General features: G+C 34.0%; 1 protein-coding gene across 2 annotated transcripts; it reads left to right on the top strand.

Annotated features, from left to right (window-relative positions):
* The first annotated feature begins 1,314 nt into the window (after nucleotides 1-1,314).
* LOC117159635 (uncharacterized) lies at nucleotides 1,315-21,416 on the top strand. 2 transcript variants are annotated; one of them, XM_033339635.2, is made up of 28 exons: nucleotides 1,315-1,471; nucleotides 3,583-4,041; nucleotides 4,402-4,755; nucleotides 5,083-5,254; nucleotides 5,420-5,698; nucleotides 6,085-7,152; nucleotides 8,181-8,330; nucleotides 8,447-8,839; nucleotides 9,038-9,817; nucleotides 10,489-10,580; nucleotides 10,811-10,959; nucleotides 11,384-11,494; nucleotides 12,239-12,583; nucleotides 13,111-13,325; nucleotides 13,550-13,662; nucleotides 13,828-13,972; nucleotides 14,127-14,227; nucleotides 14,318-14,493; nucleotides 14,628-14,914; nucleotides 15,046-15,253; nucleotides 15,378-15,561; nucleotides 17,025-17,237; nucleotides 17,691-17,816; nucleotides 18,617-18,778; nucleotides 19,152-19,301; nucleotides 19,511-19,742; nucleotides 20,485-20,664; nucleotides 21,060-21,416. In XM_033339635.2, the coding sequence occupies exons 1-28, from the start codon at nucleotides 1,397-1,399 to the stop codon at nucleotides 21,194-21,196; spliced, it is 7,056 nt and encodes a 2,351-aa protein (XP_033195526.2). In that variant the 5' UTR covers nucleotides 1,315-1,396; the 3' UTR covers nucleotides 21,197-21,416. The 2 variants fall into 2 exon arrangements, with proteins under 2 accessions (XP_033195526.2, XP_033195530.2); XM_033339639.2 differs by lacking the exons at nucleotides 8,181-8,330; nucleotides 8,447-8,839; nucleotides 9,038-9,817.
* Nucleotides 21,417-21,705: the final 289 nt, after the last annotated feature.

Below are 21,705 nucleotides of genomic sequence, written 5' to 3'. Positions count from 1 at the left end.
TCGGAAAGGCGTGTGCAACTTAGGAAGCTGTATGTCCACTTACGTGTTCGACCCTGCGGCCGGCACCTGTTCACATCAAGCACGCGGATTCGTCGATTGTGGTCTTCGTTCGCCAAAGAAGTATAGCCCCTCCTGGTGAAATAGCAAGGCCGTAAAATCAGTCGAGCAGAAAATTAGAAATGTTTCGACTGAGGAAACGGCGACTTAAAAGATTTTGAGCGAGATATTGGGAGTGGCATCAATCCATTGGCGATGCGAGTTTAAATCTCAATTTCGACGAGATTCGAAGATTTTCAACGCTGGAAACGAAATGCGAATCATTTTGTATATAATTTGATACGTGAAACTTTTTCAAGTCCTGTCGGTTTTTAATGTCGAGTCTGGGGATCTGAAGTTATATCAAGTTTTCAGTCCTCGCAGTTCTGATGAATCCTAAAACGTTTCAATTGTATATTGTTAATAGTATTATAATATTTATATTATATACCTATAATATCGAAAATAAATTTACGATATTATATAAAATATGATATATCGAAAAGGCATGTATACACTCGTATAAAGTATTAAATGTAACCACTAAGCTTTCGAGTCTTTGAAGCTAAATCTCTCAAAATCACCGAGAACAATAATCAAGACTCAACAAAATCTTAAAGACCAACGAAGACCTACAGTTCGTGATTTTCAAACGTTCCAAGTATTTTACGATATATCGTTATCTATGACGTGACAATTAGCGACCTAGCTATTTCATCATCAGACTCTCTATTTCCACCGAAGAAGCTTAAACGATCGATTCGCTCGAACGATCATTCGTTCATCTACCCTTGAAAAACCCTTCATCAAACCCTTGAAAAAATAAAAGTGAATCATCATCTCCGTCTCTTTCTCCTTTCGTATTTCCGCTGGTGTAGTGTTTGCAGCCGCACAGTCGGCCTCTTTATCAGCCCTCGTGTCTGATCGTTGTCAACGAGGGCCAATTTGTTCACTCTGGAGTCAATTGGCAAACAGTTCTGTGTGCACTCGCTTTATTAGCATGTTGATAAAAGCACGTTCGTTCGTCTTCCTTCAACCCAACGCGATGAAGTTTTTCTCTTTTCCTCCAGTTGTGCCAGCCGGTCTCGCTCGAACCGTTTCGATTATTCGTCATCTTGCTCGTTCCTTTGCGTCAGCCTGAGATTCTTTTTCCCAGCGGCTGATTTCTGCATTGACCCTCGACCTCTGCGACCGATAACCCTTTCCGTCCATCGTGGCGCAGCTCGTTTTCTCCGAAGAACGCCGACTATGTGCAGCTTCTCGGTAAGTATGGGACGCAATTGTGAACGCGAACTACAGTTTCATAAGGAAAACCGGGTCAGCTTGCCGTAATGCCAGCAGTATCGTCAAAGCGTCGAGGATGATGTCGCGGTATACCGGTCGTTTTCTCGTTGCTCTAGCTGTTCTCTGTTTCGTCGTCGTTGTCACACACGCGGTACGTGCTCTTTCTCCCTTCTTCTCTTGTTCTTTACCATTGGATTGATACTTGAACGGTCACGTGATTTTAACACCTCACCGGAAGATCATCGTCTGTTCCAAGAGCCGATTTTCTCTGACGTGGTCACGTGTACGGTACCGCTCGTTATTATTCGAACGACACGTCTATTAAATTATAAATTACTTTCTTTTTATTCTTATATTATTATTATATACAATGCAACGCATGATAAATAATGCATTCATGTTTTGTTGTAACGTGACGTGATTGTGTGTTATAATTATAATATAATTATTAGACCGCGTATGTTTATTCATTTATGGGGAATTTAAGGGTACTGGAGAAATGTACAATAGGTATGTTGCTAAAAAGAACGAAAAGTTTTACGGAAAAGGTCTCACGAAATCATTTTGTACGTAGGATAAAACTAAGGAAAAAGTTACATACTTATGTTATCGTACCTAAAATTGTCTTTAAATTTCTCTACGAATTTTCCCAACAACGCGATATAAAAATGCAAAAATATATAAAATATCCAGTTATTTGTTACAAAATTCAATGGACGAAACAAACCTGTCTAGGCTTCATTTCGTTATTTTCCTTTGTACAAATATGAATTTATATAAACTTTCGTAGTCTGTAAAGTAAAATTGTTAGATTCTATTTTGATCGTATCATTGGTTAAAAATTAACCAACATCCTAAATATCAATTATTTAAACAGTGCCCATTAATTTTTGAAATCGTTCGAATAATTATGAACGGTAATGTACAAATATTGCGCATGATTTAAGAAAAGATTTTTTATTCCTGTCTTCTTCCTACATTTTTTTCTGCTACAGTTGAATAATTTTTTTCTGACTCGTTTTGGAGAGGTTTCTTTCGGTTTCTCCTTCTTGTCCATTTTAAGAAAGTATTTAAAATAATTTGTAAGTAGTAAAAAATTAGTAAAAAAAGTTTATCAAGTATTCTGTTGGCGAGCAAAAATATTGCAACGAATGAATTTGAAATTTTGAAAATAGTTACGAGCAATTTCTGATGTTTTAATAGTTGGGTGTTTTCCTGTGAATTTGTTGTATTTGATTGAAGTCAAGAATTGACAAATATGACAGTTCTGTCTAGTACCGAGCGAAAATATTACAAAGAATAAAATCCGATGTTCACAAAATGATTATTTTACAATTAAACAATTAAATTAAGATACATGTAGTGTAGATTAAAATTTAATTCTCGAAAGAGATCTAAATCACGACAATGTGTTGTTTTACGTATACTTCTACGCAGTTCCTGTTTTTCGTTCGCACTGATGATCGTCGTAGAAAAGAAGTAGCTTATTAATGTGTATTGACGAGATAAGCGCTGATAAGGTGGACGATAAAAGTAAAGAATGTAGTCTGTAACGATTCAAACAGAAAAATATAACATAAGATGTTTCTGGTAGTGAATCTCAATGATGATTCATTTTATTCGTCCCTGTGATTATATTTTTTTAATAAAAAGTTAAAAGCAAAGTGAAATATAATAATCGTGTAATAATATCTGATTTCACATAGTATTGTCTCTTGTTGTGAACAGTTGTTACAGAGCTGGAAATTGATTAAGTGACGTTAATTCGAAATTCATCAAGTTTGTAAATTGTATAATGTGGCGTATTTGATGTGTAATTTCCTAAAGTACTTTATTATTATCTGACATAAATCTACCATTGTTTACAAAATATTTTGATAACAATATATACATTTTTAAATAATAGTCTTAATGTCAAATCAAATGCTTATTAATATATTATACATGTAATAATTAATTTAGGAAAATAAAGGATTCAAGCTGATCAGATTAAATGAGATTAATATTTGGTCTAAGGATTATTACTCATCAATATTTTCTCGATTTTACAATTTCAGGCATATTACTATCTGCGTATATCTCCTTTCTTATGGCAATACATTCTACGTTTATTACGTGCTTCTCCCATGTTAAAAGAATGAAATTTCCCATATCAAAACAAGTGCTAAATTACAACATAAACATCGAAGGACTGCAGCAGTGTTAATGCGATATTTCATAATTTATTTCACACGTTTTCCTTCATTTTTCATTTACAAATAGATCTACGATCGCAGAGAAATAACGACAAAACCGCCGAAACGAAGAGAGTCAGTGCTTCCTTGGTATACGCCTGGCAAAGTCGATTCAAACGAAGATTTATCGCGTTCTCCAAAATGGCAGAAAGATCCAGAAAATCCTGCTTCCAGGGAACCGTATGTGATAGATGCTGAAGCAAAAACGTGGAGTCCTTGGAGAAGAAATCAGGGAAGTGATATCGAGCAAAGGACAGAGGTCGCGGATGATTCTCAAAGTACGACAAATTTCGATCAACATGCTGGTTCTTCCTTGGAGTACGGTCAGTTCGAGCAACAGGAAAATAAAAAACTTTTTCCGGATTCTGATGATTTGGAAAAGGGAAAAGACAAAGGGGAGAAACAGGAAGCCTCGAAAGGAAATGATTTCCAGATGACAATAAAGGATGACCAGGATTTTTACGAAGGAGTACCTGCTGATAGCACAGTAATATATTCACTTCTTTCTTATTTAAATTCTAAACTTTAAACATTGCAAAAATACTCTAGTCTTTAGAGAATCTTCTCTTCCCTTAATGATATTGAAACATTATCTTCTTCCTCTGGAGTCAATTGCTTAAATTCTAAATTTTTAATATTAAGAAAGGATTTCAAGTTTCGAAAAACTCTTTCTACAACTTTTATAATCTATCTTTTATTTTCTGTCTTTGCTCTTATTTACTACGAATTACATTCGATCGAATAAAAAATATATTCAATAAAACATTAAATTCTTTACAGAAAGAAAAATCTAAAGAAGAATATATTCTTTAAGAGTATAATCGTAAACTTTGTATAATTTTTCCAGAAACCCCGGAAAGAAAAAATTCTTATTTCAACGATTCAAAAATCCACAGTGGCTCGATACGACGCTAAACGGGGTGTCCAATGTCCGGAACTCGATTCCACTGGGCAATTCGTGTATCCTCCTGATTGTAAATTCTTCGTAAACTGTTGGAAGGGTAGAGCTTTTGTTCAACCATGTGCCCCTGGTACTCTTTTCAATCCAGACACATTGGAATGCGATTTTCCGCACAAAGTCAAGTGTTATGGCGGAGAAGTGGCTGATTTTCCATCGAATGAGCATTTGGATTCTTCAGGAAGTCGCGAACCATTGCTGTCTGGTAGTCATCAGGGTTACAGCGGGCACGGAAGACCACAGGTCAGTGATTAATACCTCTAAATAAATAATTTGTTTAGTTGGTAAATACTATCGATTATTGCTGAATTATTCAAATTAATTTGAAAAAAATATTAGTATAAAATTAGTTAGCTAAGACTTATTTCAGTCACTTTAAAAATTACAAAATATTAATTATAATGTTTGTTTTAGGAGAGAAGATTTAGTCTATTATATCCGTCAGTGATAATAGAACTCGATTAAATTTTTATTTAAATTATTTAGGAGTAATTAATTAAAGATTGAAACGCCTACTTTCAGAATATAATTTCTAAATAATTAGAAAGTGATACTAAATTTTAATTACAGGAACCACGATGTCCACCATATATAACAGGTTTGATAGCACATGCCTCGGATTGCACAAAATTCTTACAATGTGTAAACGGGGCTACGTATATCATGGATTGTGGTCTTGGTACTGTGTTCAATCCTTCCGCGAGTGTCTGTGATTGGCCGCACAACGTAAGGGGCTGCGAAGGTAATAAAATATACAGTTATAAAAATATATTAGATTAAAAATTTAAATATAAAAGTTTGGAACTTCAGAGAAACGACATTTCTCGTGTGTATTAACTCAATAACATAGACAATGAATCAATATTAAGAATTAATTCAAGAATATCAATAATCCTTTGGCAAATAGATGCGCTAAAATCTAAAGAAGAGGTTACGACACCAATGGTTCCTCCCGATTACGAAGACTATGGAAACGGAAGACTGCAATCCCATACAACTGAACAGCCGAGGAAAATCTCTTGTCCTGTTGATTATACAGGATTGCTGCCCCACCCAGATACATGTAACAAATTTCTTCAATGTGTGAAAGGTGGAACGTTTATCATGGATTGTGGACCCGGTACAGCCTTCAATCCTGTAATTTCTGTCTGCGATTGGCCGTACAATGTACCTGGTTGCAGCAAAGGTATACTATATTATTATAAACCATATTATAAGTACTTTAATATTATTCCATTATCATATTGGTATTATACTAATATTATACCACTATATCAATTATACCAATATTAATATAATGACATCCTAGTAATCTCAAGGGATTGGTCTGTTTATTAGAAGAGTGGCATATTTCGAAAATTGTCAAATTCGAGATATTTGTTAGCATTGACTCTAAAAGTTATACTATTTAATTTTATCTATAATTATTATTTGTTATTTTACCTATCGTTATTTTATTTAATAAAATTATACTATTTAGTTCATTAATTGAAAACTATTTCAAACCCCTTTTTAATAGTAAGCAATACTCTCCTATAAAGTACAATAAACATACAATTTATTTTAACGCAGATAAACCATCGCAAACGCAACACTCAGTCGGTTCACAAACCACCTTCAAACCCTGGTCGTCCCACGGTTCCACAGACTCCAGTACTTGGCAGTATACTAACCATCACAACCACACATCACAGGGTCATTACAGACCAGGTTACTCACACGGTTATCCCAATCATCCAGTAACAATAACTCCTTCAGGAACAGATTGGGATTCCTTAAGACCGACGTGGATACCAAGCTGGAAACCAGGTGCTTGGACGACTGCCATGCCACCCTATTCTCAAGGTCAACCTCCTACTAATACCAACACACATTATGGATCTTCTAATGAACACCATCGGCACAAAGGTCATAGTCAATGGGGTCATACATCAAGTTCAGGCTATCCACATTTCCAATGGCACCATCACAATCACGGACCGATTGATCAGAACGATTATAATAATAGGCCTCATCACCATTATCATCATCACCATCACTATCCGCACGGACCAATTTACGATCCCAATAAAAACACTGAATCGCAACAGCCTGCGCCTCCAAACGGTCACTCGTTTCCTCAAAGACCCGGAGACCAAGAAAGTGAGACTGGAAGCTGGCATTCTAATCATGGATATCAACACGAGCATCATCATTATCATCATAATAACAAAGGTATACCAGAGGCTGTTCCTAGTTTTCCATGGCATGGAGAAGAATCTGGTCAACAGACGCAACAGCCTCCTTTTGATCAGACTGAGGATCATAAGACTTCCGATGGAAGATTCGATTATTCTCCTAACAGAGGTCATGTTAATGTGAATCAAGGCCAAGAGTTCACACCTAACAGGCAGGAGTACGGGAGAAGTGGTCCTGAATTCCCTCAGTCGGGATCTGATCAAACGGTCATCCCAAATGTTTACGCTGATGGTAACTCTCAATCGTCAGTGGATGACAATTCGAGATTCAATGTACAAACTGTGGAGAATAGGACAAGCTGGCAACCAGTGCCAACAGGAAATAGGTTTAATCTTAGCAGTTGGAGTCAATACGGTCCAGGACAGATGCCAAATCAGAATCAGAATCGACGCTGGGATCAAGGTGATTTTTAATTCTTTTTTCTTTAAACTTTGTGTGACGTGGGTTGATTGACTGACACAGTGGCTCGTAAAAGTATTTGTATGCTTACTATAGAAAATTTTTATGAATATATATCGTACGTTATACGACATTTTTTGAAATTTGTCACCCACTAGGTATATTGTGGATATTTTATATATCTTTGTATATTATCGTTCTGTACATTTGTACACTTTGAAATTTCCCATAAATCCATAAACATTCGCACTCTAGACACGATTATCGTGATTATATTGAATTTTAAAACGAATTAAAAAATGTATACAAAAGTTACACGCATATAGATACTGCGTACATATATGAGACATTTTATTTATTTTCTATTAATTGTTTCAATATTTGTCCGGCATTGTTATGTTTATTACTTAACGATCATTCGTTTATTCGCTTTTTTGCTCGAATATTTTGCTTTCTGGAGCTTTCGAATGAAGCATGTTTAAGTGAAATAAAAATCCACATAGGGCCTGATGCATGAGGGTTATTATTCTCGTAGCATGTTTTGTTGCATTATGAGTATGAACATTTAATTCTTATTCATCATTGAATCATCCTGATTTACGTCATCCACTAAAATAAAAAAATCTTACGACTAAAAAGTTTAGGTAAAAACACTGGGACGGTATTACACGTAGATTAAAATCGCATCTAAAGGAATTCTCTTGCGATAAGTCGTAAGTAAAATTATAATACTATAACTCATTACTATAATCTTTATTTCGGGCGAATCAAGACGTTGATCGATTTTACGATTGTCATAAAGCAGGTAAATATTTTAACAAACTATAACAAAATAATATAATTATTTAAACTTTATTTATACTTTTTTTTATAACAAATCACGTGATTGAATGAAGATGTCGGAAAGAGGGGAAACAAACAACATACGTATTTGTCAATATATTGCCTTGCTGGGTGTTTTGAAGTTGTTACTGTTTACTGGGTAAGTAACATAAAATAATAAACAATTTTAAGAATATCTTTTCTTTCAGGTCCTACTACCGAGGATGGCAAGGTTCGTGATTGGGGATCTAGAACAGATATTTATCAGAGCACAGCTGATAAGCAAGCAGATTCAAAGTTAGATGCATGGGCGTCGAAAATGAATATTTTTCTGCATGGTAAAGGGCAACATGGGCCAGGTAGGGTACAATTTAATGTACTTTAACCCTTTGAAGTTCCAATAGCATTTGACATTTGAACAGTTCGTAACAAAACGGACCTTTCCTCTGTATAATTTTATCAATTTTTATTGTAGGAGTAAAAACTGTTTCGTTCAATTCAACGAAACTTTCTTATCCAAATGGCATATACGTGAATATAAATGGCACAAGAGGCCATTTTATCACGAAGGAAATCGAAGTGAATCAAGGCCATTCGAAAACGAAAACTTACAGGCCTAATGATCTTCGTGGGCCGAATGAATTCAGCAAAAACGATGAGAATCTCTACGTTAACTCTCAAATGACGAATTTTGATCACATACCACCTGCAGTTCTTCAGCCACCACCTATTACTTCAGTTAATCGTCCACCTGAATCCAATGGCGAGTCACAAACTCAAAATACATATTCTTACGGGAATAATCCTCGACGTCCAAAATTGACGAGTTACACGAATTTTACAAGTTCTGGAGATTTAGCAGGATCTGGTAATATTTATTTTTAATTCGTTAATCTTTTCATGACAATATAAATCAACAACGTGATTTCTCTTTATTGTTGAAATTCAATTAGAATTCGTAGATTATTATTTTTAATTCTCACGTTGCACTCTTGCTGTAAAGATAACGCGATACAGAAACGTCAAAAAACCTGAAACATGGTAACAAATGGTCTCTATTTAACAGGTACTAATTACAACCACGTGTTCGTGCCGTCAACGAATCTTCAGCCACCATATCCAACTCTCAACTGGTCCTTGCTCTTTCCTCTTTTAGTAAATTTCTCACGAAGCGATAATTATTATCCACCAGTACCATCTATCTATTTGCAACCGCCATATGAACCTGTTCAGACGAACAAAACGTCTTCCATTGGTTGGCAACATCCACCTGCTCCATCCTTCGAACTTCAACCACCTGCTCCATCCTTCGAACTTCAACCACCGCTCATCGAACCAACAGACCACGATTTTAATCCAAATTTTACAATCAGAAATCAACTGACTTCTCCAAATTTCATACCAAACGTCACTGGCCAATATCCACTCGTTCCATCGAGTAATCTCGAACCACCGTACGGAGAATCCAGTGATCGATCCAGTGATTTGCCTTCCACTGTCAGTAGTACGACTCAACGAATTCCAGAGACGTACGCGTCAATTTCACCGCAGAAGAAAAAGAAGAGTACCGATACAACTGAAGATAAAATAATTACGACGACTGATTCGAACCTGCCTACTGTGTGGATAGAGAATGAAAATCCTCCGAGCAACGATTATCCAGATATCATTGAGCCTGATTACGAACCTGACGTGGACTTGTTGGATGATAAGAAAGTTTGGAAGCCGGTATTGGTTTATGAGAATAAAACTCAGGCTGCTACCGAGTCTACCGCTGTTATGAAAATTAATAAGAAGAATTCGGATCTAGACCTTTTTAATATCGAGGCCGCTCCGTTTGAAGAAAGTAAGTTTAATGTTGATTTATAGGTCGCGGATTTTTATGCATTTATGACGAATTTAACAGCGTAAAAACTCAGAGATGCATGTAACATACAAAAATGTATAAAATATCCAAAGCGAGGTATTCGTCATAATTTCTAGTAGACGAAACAAATCGATGTGTAGGTTTCGTTTCACTAGTTCTATTCGTAAAAAAATGAAATTGTATAAAAGTCCGCAGTCTATTGATTCATGTCTTTAAAGAAGATTACAGTCGTTTCAACTAGAAATTCAGCAAGATATAGGTAAGTTTTTGATTCACATTTTATACAATTGAGTTTCTTACATAGTTGATTGGCTTTTGGCATGAGTTGCTTCCGGAATGATCTTTTGACATTGCGCTTGAATCCATTTGAAATTTTAATAACATTTTAGTGCATATGATAGTTTAAGTTGATTATTTAGTTGTTTGGTTTCGGTAATTTTATTCTCAATTAATATACCGAGGCAAAAAAAGAAGAAAGTAAGAGAAAGAATTGACACATATCGCGTTATACTTACGGGATATCTTAAATAATACTATTAATTAATTTAAATACAGGAATTTTTGACTATGTATAAAAATGATAAGGTATAGTTGTCCCACAGTTTTATAAATCATAATGCAATACTTAAAGTGGAAATATTATTTTACAGAAGAGCCACCATTCCCATCGTACTACATTCCACCAGTAGAACCGATAGATCACTCCAAAAAGACTACTTTGCCAACACCAATTTCCGGCCAGGTATGATTTAGTAGTATTTTTATCAACATTACAATCGTTATTATATAAATATTTCATTCTTGAGATACAGCATGTAATTAATTTTCAACGTATAAAATAAGATCTTCTTTGCTTCTATTATGCGTTTTGTTACTGTATGGTTAAGTGAAAATATCTTCTTCAAATTCTACGAATGTCTTTCAGCCTGTGAATGTATCTTATTCTTAGTAATATAATTTGCGTATTCTCAGGTGATTCGACTTAGAGGGGGTTCTGGACCTCACGATGGATATGTTGAAGTGCAAGGTACGAATCCTGGTTGGGGAATCGTTTGCGATGCGAGAAACAGCTGGACTTTGAAGGAAGCACATGTTGTATGCAAACAACTTGGATATTACAGGTATTTTATAATATACATTCGAATTGATAAAATTTATTTCCCATTCTCATTTTATATTTACTTAAATTCTAAGGTACTGAAAAATATTCCTACGATATAATTCTATAAAAATTTTATTTATTTTGTATTTTCCTCTTTATACTAATTTAAGTTGCACGACAGTGAAAATTACTTCTGCACTTATAAGAATTCTGATTTTATTTCGCGTTCCTTATCACTCTCATTTATATTGCGTATGTATATCTTCGATTTACGTTTACATTTTCCGTTTTCAAAAATTCTTCAATATATCACATATAGTATAACGATGTACCATATAAGAATAATTTGTTAAAATGTATGTTGCTCATACGAAATTCTGCAACAACATGGAATACATGAATGCGTGAACACGAAGTGATAAAAATTCCATTGTTCTTTGCAGAGGCGCCGAGATGGCTTGGCAAGGGAGAAATACTCGAAACGGAGTGCCAACTTGGATCGCCGCAAATTCTGTCTCATGTCAAGGCAACGAGGGCAAATTTCAATCGTGCAAGTAAGGCGCCATGCCCATGACGATTCTTTACTATCTTTTTCAGATAAGAAATTTCTGACGTCGCTGATATTCCAAACAAATATTGCGTAAATCGTTGAAGCATATTACGAACGATACGTTCTTAGAAATTTCGAGAAAACATTTTTGAAAATGTAATCTGGAATTGAGAAATTTCATTGCTGAGTTGTGAATTTCGACAAAAAATATTTATTTAGAAGACAGATTTATTGCTTGTAGTTCTTATGTGTACAGTACTTGTTCCGATTTTATGACGTTTTATTGCATTAAAAATTCTCCGTTTAGATTTAATGCGATAATAATAGTAATTATGGATGATTTTTAAATATTACATAATTGCGAATGCAATATGTTTACTTATTCCAGTATCAAGACTGGGAACATTTTTGAAGTTGGTTCTTGAAGATAAAATTAATTTTTCATATCCGTCTTAACAGCGTATTGTAATATTCAAATCATATTATCAGGGTAACTCAACAAAATCAAACAATCATTACTAGCATTATTTTAAAAAATTTCTTAATTTTGGGTATTATAATAAACGAGGAACAACTTTACATATAATCAATATGTCTAAAGGAATTTATATAATTTTAAATCAATCAAATTGATCCAAGATATTTGCAACTTGCTTTTCTCTATGATCTCATCGATGTACTGAACATTTATTATTAAATATACATTTTCTGAACCAATAACACAAAAATTTTATTCTTCGACTTCCAGATTTACTCATGAGCAAAAATGTCGCGTGGAGAGGGACGCGATTGGTGTGAGATGTGTACTAAATCGCATCTCTCACTGTCGTAAGGATGAGATACCATACGAAGGACAATGTTATCACTTAGCTGAACCGGAGAGTGGTTTAAACCACCAGGAAGCATTCGATTATTGCACGCAGAGACAGTCACGACTCATCGATATTACCAGCCAAGCGGAGAACAATTTCATTTCTGAATGGGTCTTGCAAACGCGACCGGAAGTCACGTCGATAATGACTTCCGGCGTTGGTTTGACTACTTTGAACCGTACCCTGTGGCTTTGGGAAGATTCTTCTCGCGCGAAATTTAGGTACATTATTTATCTTGATTTTTAAAATTACATTTCATCCAATAAGGGTCGATATCTTTCATCAAATGACTAAGTTCGAGAACGTGGCTTACATCGAATTATGATACAGTTTATAAATTCTTGTAAGAGTTCGCAATTTTTCGAATTCTGAATCCTTATCAAGCCTTCTCGCCTGAAATTTCAAAATCTTCAAAACTTTCTTCATATACATTTGGTATCTTCCTTAAAAATTTGAATTTTTGCCTACATGTAATTTTTGCCAATGGTTTGCAATTCTTTTCAAACGTATAAGTATACTGTATAGCTTGCGTTATCAAGTCGATCCATCGTCTTATCATTCGTAAAATTGAAATCAAAATTAAATGGATATTTGTTAAGATCATAAGTTAAAAATATTAGAACGTGTACATGTATATCGCAGATATTGCGATATTTATTTAATTTTGAAACGAGGAATTCAACTATTTCACAAATACGAACATTGTACCCACGGTTATTGACATCTTATACCAATTAATTGTAACTAGGTTTACGAAATGGTGGCCTGGTTGGATGGAGGATAAGAAACATCCTCCGTTCACGGGTATTCGCCCTCTTTGTATCGTAATGAAGCGCAAATTTCCATGTCACGAGAGGCCAGACTCGACTTGCCTTGCTGACTACTTCTTTTGGGATGCCGAGGACTGTGCTTCCTCTGCTAAAGGTCACTCTTACATCTGCGAGAGGCCCTACGACGACATTGGTACGAACTTTACTTTTTAATTAATACATTAACTGGCCTCTTGATTCTCAATTAACTATTTAGCCGAAGATGTACACGGAAATTTTATGCTTGTAACAGTGAGAGAACTTTCTTAATTAAAATAAAATTATTATTATTACGAATTATTATAAATTAATATTTATTTCTGTTCGTTAATTATTTTTCTCTGTCAATCGTATTTAGCTTTTATTCATTGTTTTTAGGTTGCATTTATGGAAAAGGAAATCAGTATGCTGGAAATGCGAATATGTCAGCGTCAGGGAAGGATTGCTTGTCATGGAGTGATCCGAGAGTTGCTCACTCACTCGCAATTCATGTTAGTTTTTATATTCGTTACACCTATTCCCACGATATTTTATATTTTTCTACTCTTCTTCATCTAAATCTGAGAAATGAGAAGAGATTGTTTTAGATATTTAATCATATATATTCTTTTATGATTACAATGTACGTGAGAGTTACAATAAATTATGTGTCTTAGGTTCTTAATCAAGATGTACGAGAAAAATTGAAAAGCCACAATTACTGTAGAAATCCAAATCCAAACAGAGAAAGTAGGCCATGGTGTTACACGGGATCACGGGGAGAACAAGAGCATTGTGATATTCCACCCTGTGGAAATACAGGTATGCTTTGTATAATAAAATTCGCATGACATTATTAATTTTTCGTTATATTAATTTCTAATTTTCGTTGCTAATATTATGCTTAATAATTCTTTATGTCAGGTTTTCTTGTACGTCTTATTTTTAACATCTACGTTTAATTGTTTAATTGCAGGTTCTCAGAGATCACTTACAACGGGTCGATGCAAGCCTAAGCATTTCGAATGTATGCCAGAAGAGTGTATTCCTTCACCATGGGTTTGCGATGGAGAAGAAGTACATAATATACCATACTAAAATAGAATCGAAATTAAGTAACAGTGGTATGAATTAGCAATATATACTGACCTCTGGATATATTTCAAGGATTGCACAAATGGAGCAGACGAAAGAGATTGCGTTTCACACATGGACTTTTTTCAAAAGTATTCCGAGCACAAATTAGAAGGCTACGACGTTCAAAAGTGGTTGAACACACCGTTGAAGACGTGCGCCCTCAGATGCAAAGAGGCTGATTTTACCTGCCGATCCTTTGCACATAAGTAAGTACAAGGTTACTAACCGCTAAGTCCAAATTTGCCATAGTAGGAACAATTGAACTTTAAAAATTGCACAATATATATATAAACATAGAGTGTGCAATTTTTAATATTTTAAAGATGTATTTTACTTCCAGGGCAGCAGGAAATATTTGTCTGTTAAGCGACAGCAACGTGGGAATGACAGGATCCTTGCAACCTAACAAAGAATACGATTACTATGAAATGAAGGATAGAAGCATCGATTGCAATGGAAAGTTCGTGTGTGAGAACCGCAAGTGTATAAATAAAACACAAGTGTGCAATGGAAAAAATGACTGCAATGATCGTAGCGATGAAAGCATTTGTACCGTAGAAAATTTAGATTATCAGATTCGGCTGGCTGGTTCGGAAAATGATTACGAAGGCAGAGTTGAAGTTAAAAGTAAGTAAATCATTGTGCATTGAATTTTACGCTGAAGATGATCAAGTATAAAAATGACAAAAAATAATATTTTCTAAAAGATTTATCTATTTTAAAATCAACCCTTAACTATACGTAAACAATTTTTGCAGTTTTGGGTGTTTGGGGACAAGTGTGCGACGATGGGTTTGGAATGATCGATGCCGAGGTAATTTGCAAAGAGCTTGGTTTTGGTCTTGGTGCCCTGGAAGTTACGCCAGGGGGATTCTTTGGAAATATGAATCCAGCCACCAGATTCATGGTAGATCAATTGAAATGTCGAGGCAACGAGACTTCTTTACGTGAATGCGATTTTGATGGGTAATTTTAATTTAAATCATCGTAAAATATCCTATATACATTACATAGAAACTCTAGCAAATTCGATTAAGTAAAAAATCCAATTGTTTGAATTTTTTAATAAAAATTCTGATTCATTTTATAGCTGGGGCGTGCATGATTGTCAACCAGAAGAAGCAGTAGGTATCGTTTGTAAGACTGCAGTTAATACTTGTCAGGAGGGTCACTGGAAGTGCGACAAAAGTCCGGCGTGTATTCCAACGGCGTTTATATGCGACGAGGTTGTCGACTGTCCGGATGGTTCGGATGAGAGTGCTGAACATTGCGACGTGAGTAGAATTAGCAATTTGTAAACGTAAATTTTGATATTAAAAAATTTGGACGTTTATTGGAAGTTACTATTTACGTCTTTTATGAACATTTATACAAAGATATCTTTTTTCTTCGCGTTATTTCTTTTTTCGTACTTCATTCATCTTGTCTTCTTTCGTACAAATTGTACGCTTCATTCATCGATAATTTTATTGTTAATACAGCTTGTAAAGGTCTTATTGCCCGTAGCAATTTTCTTAATCAGCACAGAAACTTTACGCGTTAACAAATACCGGTAAACCTACTTGCGATATAATATTATCTGCGATCATAAAAAACTTTTGCAAAAATAAAAAGCAAAAAAAAGAAAAAAGAATATAGCTTATCATTCTCCGATATAGAAAAATGTATTCTAGAAGACTCATTTTATTTCAAATCGATATCTTAATTCGTTCCGGAGATATAACTTCTCGATATAAGATTAACTCTGGTTATAGAAAAACCTTTATAAAAAGATAAAAAACCAAAAACTTATCATGCTCAGCAGATAGAGGAAGATATACTCTTGAAAATCCATTTTGTTTCAAATCGATACTTTAATTCGTTCCGGAGATCTAACGTTTTAAAGTATATCGTACAAAACATATGATATGAATGGGATTTAAAATCCTTGGAGACGGTGTGACCTACCTTTTTTCGTGGCAATGCGTACGCCCGGCCGGCAGTAGCAAAAAAAGTGGGCTAGACGCCTGTCGCTGACCAGCGCACATGGCTCGTTCGTGGGTCAGGTCAGTGAAGCGTGCGAGCGAGAGGTCCGACTGTGCGAGCGAGACAGAAGCATAAAGCGGCAAAAATTACGCCTGGCTTTGAACGGCGATATCTCAGGAATGGAAAGTCGTGTCGACTTGAAACAAAAAGCATTTTAAAGTGGAAGCTTTTCTGCTTCTTGCAACGTTGGTGGAATTACTCTGTGACTCTTTACGTGGAATTGGCAGGTGATTGAAAAATGAGTTTGATAGTATAAATCATTTGGTACGACAAATCAATTTTCAGGGTAATATTGGAGAGAAATATGGATTGCGTGTATGTTTTCGCAAAATATGTTGTATCATGATGGTTTGTAAGTGTAGAGGTTGGGATACTAGGTGGGAGTTTTAATTTAGACGAGTTTTATTCGCTTTGAATAAGGTAGCGAGTTAAGATTCTTTTTTATTTAGGGTTTTATTAATTATCTATACGTTTTTGAAAATGTTATGTTATGATGTTCTTTCGAGTATTAAATTTAGAGTATTAGAAGTTTTAATTTAGATGGTTTTTACAATATTTCAACACGACAGCGAATTAAGATTCTACCAGATTTGAGATTCTATTAAATAAGACGAAAGAAAATATTGATGTTGTATATACGGATGCTAATAATGTTTTTATACGATCGTATTAATAGTAACTTTTAAAACTTTTGCGTAAATGTTCATTTTAGGCACCATTCGAGGTTCGTTTAGCGAATGGAAGTTCGCCACTAGAAGGAAGGGTCGAAGTTCGTCATCATGGTATATGGGGTACCGTTTGTGACGACGATTTCTCAATTGCAACTGCAACGGTGATTTGTAGATCCTTGGGATACGGTGGACCTGCAACTTCAAAGAAAGACGGCTACTTTGGTCCAGGAGAAGGACCAATCTGGCTGGATGAAGTAAGTTTTGTCAAACGAAGGACAGTGTTGGAAGCTTTTTAATTATCACCATATTTTAATATATATCAAACAAATTCTAGTCATTTATTTCTATCAATTATCAATTAATTTAGGTGATACGCAGTCCTTTGTTTTGTACTAATAACGCGTAGCTTCTTTGTTAAGTCTTTTTTATATTTATACTACTTCATATCGAATAATATTTTCCAAGAATAATTTCATTCATCTCAGTGTATATATATTTATATTTTCTTTCTATCGTTTTAAAATTTTTACATTCTTATTGCTACTTACATAATTGTACAATTTAAAAGAGAGGAATATTTCTTCGTTGTTACTAATTTGCTCCATGTTAGTACAAGGTGTCGTTAGTTTGTAAATTGTAAAAATTCGCAATTTACACTTTCTCGTTCATGTTTAATTTTATTTAAGTGTAACATTTTTCGGATTAAGGTTTTCTGTTACGGAAACGAGACCCAGCTGTATCGATGCGAGCACAATCACTGGGGTCAACATAATTGCAATCACGACGAGGACGCAGGTGTGATTTGTACACCTGGAGACGTTAACGATTCCAAGGTAAATTGAAACATTCTCTCTCGACAGAGGCCGTAAATTCTAAGTCAGATCGTAATTTCCTTCGATGTATATTTAATCAAATCCTTTACTGGCTGTAGACGTTAAAGTGATGGCTGTGCTGCGAACAAATTAAAAATTAGTGAATCAATTCGTAATTTAATCTTATTTCTTGGCGTAGAGACTTATATGTAAAGTTAAATTTATATTAATAATTTGTACAATCAAACTTGCGACTTGGATTTTATAGAAGTAGCTGCAGAAACATTTACTCTTGCGTAGACAAGGTTCAATAGCTAAATTAAAAATTAGAAAATTAATTTAATTTTATTGTTTAACGTAGAGACTAACATTCATGATTTAATTAAAAAAAAAAAACAAATTTTATATACGATCAGAAGGAAACTTGGATTGTATAAAAATAATTTTAGAAACATTTACTCCTATAGTAGGTAAAATTTCAAAGTTACTTAATACTTAGTTCAATAATGAAACTTACTTTTGTATAATGTAATATTAATTAATTATTAATTAAATTGACATATTTCAGTTTTTAATGTTATGATGTAATTTTATTATAATTTTTAAAGTTTAAAAAAAGACACTCAATGGCTCAATCGGTGCTATGTTGTAATAGTAAACTATCGAGAGATTTGTAAACGATCGATAGCGCGCTTAATCTTAGTTCAATAAATGATGAGCTTACGCAACGATTACGAGGCTTGTTTACTTGAATCCTTGACCTTGATCATCTCCTTTGTCCGCTTAATCCACGAATGCAATCACCGAATAAATAATTGCAGTTGCACTGGGAGACTGTGTCGCGTTTGCCAGAGAAGGACATCAATGATATACTTCCGACCAATTGCGGTAGGCGATTTAAAGACTTCAATGAGGATGAGGATCTTATATTCGAAAAGGTGGTGCGAGGTAACATTGCACCGAAAGGATCCTATCCTTGGCAGGTACATTGGACTTTTTCCTTAGTCGAAAGAAACTACGTTTTACTAATGTTAAACTAACAAATGTTAATTAACTCGCATTTTGATAGAATATTCGATTTTAAATTTGAATCGATTAAAATTTGGATAATTCTGAATAATTTTACATTATTAAATTATGAAAATAGATTAATTCTAGATAGAATTTACGTATCACAAATTTATAGTAATCAATTGCACTTCCCTTAAAATTTCTTTTCTTTTTACTGTTTTTCGAATACCAATTACGAACGTCTGAATTTATAGAATTAACTAGAGATATAAAAATAAATCTTTTTATATACAGTGGAATACTGTTATTGTAACTTTTTAACATTTTTTTTGACGATATTCGTAGGCCAGTATACGTGTACGAGGACATAGTAGATCGAATCATTGGTGTGGAGCGGTAATTGTTTCTCCGTTGCATGTGCTCACCGCTGCACATTGCTTGGAAGGGTACAATAAAGGGACCTATTTCGTTCGTGCTGGTGATTACAATACAGAGGTAATTAAAACCTTTCATTCCGAGTGCTGCTTAGGTAAAAATTATTTATTAGAAAAATTACATAGATACTTTCGTATCTAGTAATTTTCAAGTATAAAATTAACAGCGTTAACATTATGAAAGAATTTTATTCGTGTTAAAATATACGTTTAAATCACGTTGGAATATATTATAAATACGTTTTGTAATGATTATGTGAATACGTAAAGATTACGGAAGGAACTGAAATCGACGCCGATATCGAAGATTATTACGTTCACGAAGAGTTCCGTAAAGGGCATCGAATGAACAACGATATCGCTCTCGTGTTGCTGAAGAAACGAGGAATTCCTCTTGGCAAGAATGTTATGCCAATTTGCCTGCCATCCGAGAACACCGAGTATCCGGCAGGTCTTAATTGCAGCATTAGTGGATTTGGCAGCATCGAGACTGGGAAATCAAGTAAGTGGCGCGTTAAAGATATCATTAGCCTGTTAAGTGGATGGTTCCTTAATTAGATTTGCCATCAAAAATAAATAAATTTTAATTGCATTGGGTTCAAGTAATATAAATACGAAATAAAATATAAATAAAAAATGAATAAATTGTTAGATTCATGATATTATAATAATAAATCAGTTGACGAAATAATTTATCTTTCACACGTGATAAGTTAATTTTTTATGATAATCCATTTTTTAGCATTTTACAAGATTATTATAAACCTTTTTTCTAAATGATAAACCATAATATATATCAGTAAGATAACAATCAATTAATTTCAATATTGAAATGCTCAGTAACATGTAATTTAAAAAAAATATAGAAAGAATACGTTTATATTATATTATATTATATTTTGTGTTTGAAAATAAAAATTATTTAAAAAGTATACGTATATTAAAACTGCTATGATGTATCATAAATGGTATGAAATATTAGAATTGGTAATAATATATGGATCAACCATTAGGTTAACGATTAAAATAAAATCATCAAGGTGTTATTAAATTAAATTCCAGAGGTACGGAATAATATTAAACTAAATTCAGAGAAAATTTTAGCGTGAATCTTTTAACTATTGATACGAAATTATTTTTTCTCGCTTCAATGGATAATCAGCTTCAAATTGAGTTTAAAATAATTTTCTACGAACTCGAGGATTTCCTTCGAGACTGTAATATGTTGCTCGCTTGTTGTATAGCTCATTCCAAAGATCTGAGATACGGCTGGATACCGTTATTAGATCAGTCCGTGTGTCGTGCCGGACACGTTTATGGCGAGGGTGCAATCAGCAATGGAATGGTTTGTGCCGGATACCTCGATGAGGGTATTGACACCTGTGACGGAGACTCTGGTGGACCATTGGTGTGCTTACACAACGGTAATGTTACGAAAGTTTGACAAATTAATGAAACTTTTCCATGTTGTATCCGATATAGAACGAAACGACTATTTAAAAAGTTCGTATTTTACACACATTTGCAAGGCATGTTTTAAAAGTAATATTTTTAATAGTAAATACGTCTAGTTGAATGTTTATTGTCAAGCCATTGTGTAGTTTATGAACAACAAATCAGTAAAAATGTATTCTGCTAAATCAAAGCTAATTGAATATTAAAAGTTCTACAATTTTTAATTCGAGTCTTCTGTTTTTAAGGAATGAATCTTTTATTAGAAAGACTATCCTCTTCCATTCAATCACTATAGTAGAATCAATATTTTATATAGTCAGTATTTATTAATCTTTCTTCTTTTTGTTTTTTTCTTTCGATGTAGGAGCTTTCACGTTGTATGGACTTACGAGTTGGGGACAACACTGTGGAAGAGCCAATAAGCCTGGTGTTTATGTTCGGGTTTCTCATTATCGTCAATGGATCGATCGAAAAATCAAAGATTCTCTTGCAGGAAGATAAAATCTAATTTGGAATCTCTAAAATTGTGTCATGATTTTATTGACAAAAATTGTTCCGTAAAATACCTGAACAAAATGTCTGCGATATTTAAATCGTATACTTATTAACATTGTGGATATAAGTTATTATACAGGATAATTATTATTACGTTAAACATTATTAGTTATTTAAGTAGTTTGATTTTAATAACAATAAAGAACTTCCATAATTATTTGTACAATTTGTCTAATATATTAATTCTTCATTATTTAATATTAATTTTCAACAAACATTTATAAGATAAGAAACAAATTTATCTGTTGCAAAGTTTGGCATGAATTCGCATCAACATAGTAAGGTATGAAAATATTCAGAAGAGAATTGGTCATAAAATTAAATTTCTTTAAAAAGTTTTGATCGCTATAAATAATTTAAAATTGTTTAAAAAAGCAATTCGGATTCGATTATTTAAATATGTTCATGTTGTATTTTACATAGTTTTGGTGTGGTGGTGCTTTGAAGAATACTCG

This window comes from Bombus vancouverensis, chromosome 8 (genome assembly GCF_051014615.1).
Source record: "Bombus vancouverensis nearcticus chromosome 8, iyBomVanc1_principal, whole genome shotgun sequence".
NCBI lineage: Eukaryota > Metazoa > Arthropoda > Insecta > Hymenoptera > Apidae > Bombus > Bombus vancouverensis.
The sequence above is the reverse complement of the archived record's forward strand: the minus strand, read 5'-3'. Positions and strand labels throughout refer to the sequence as shown.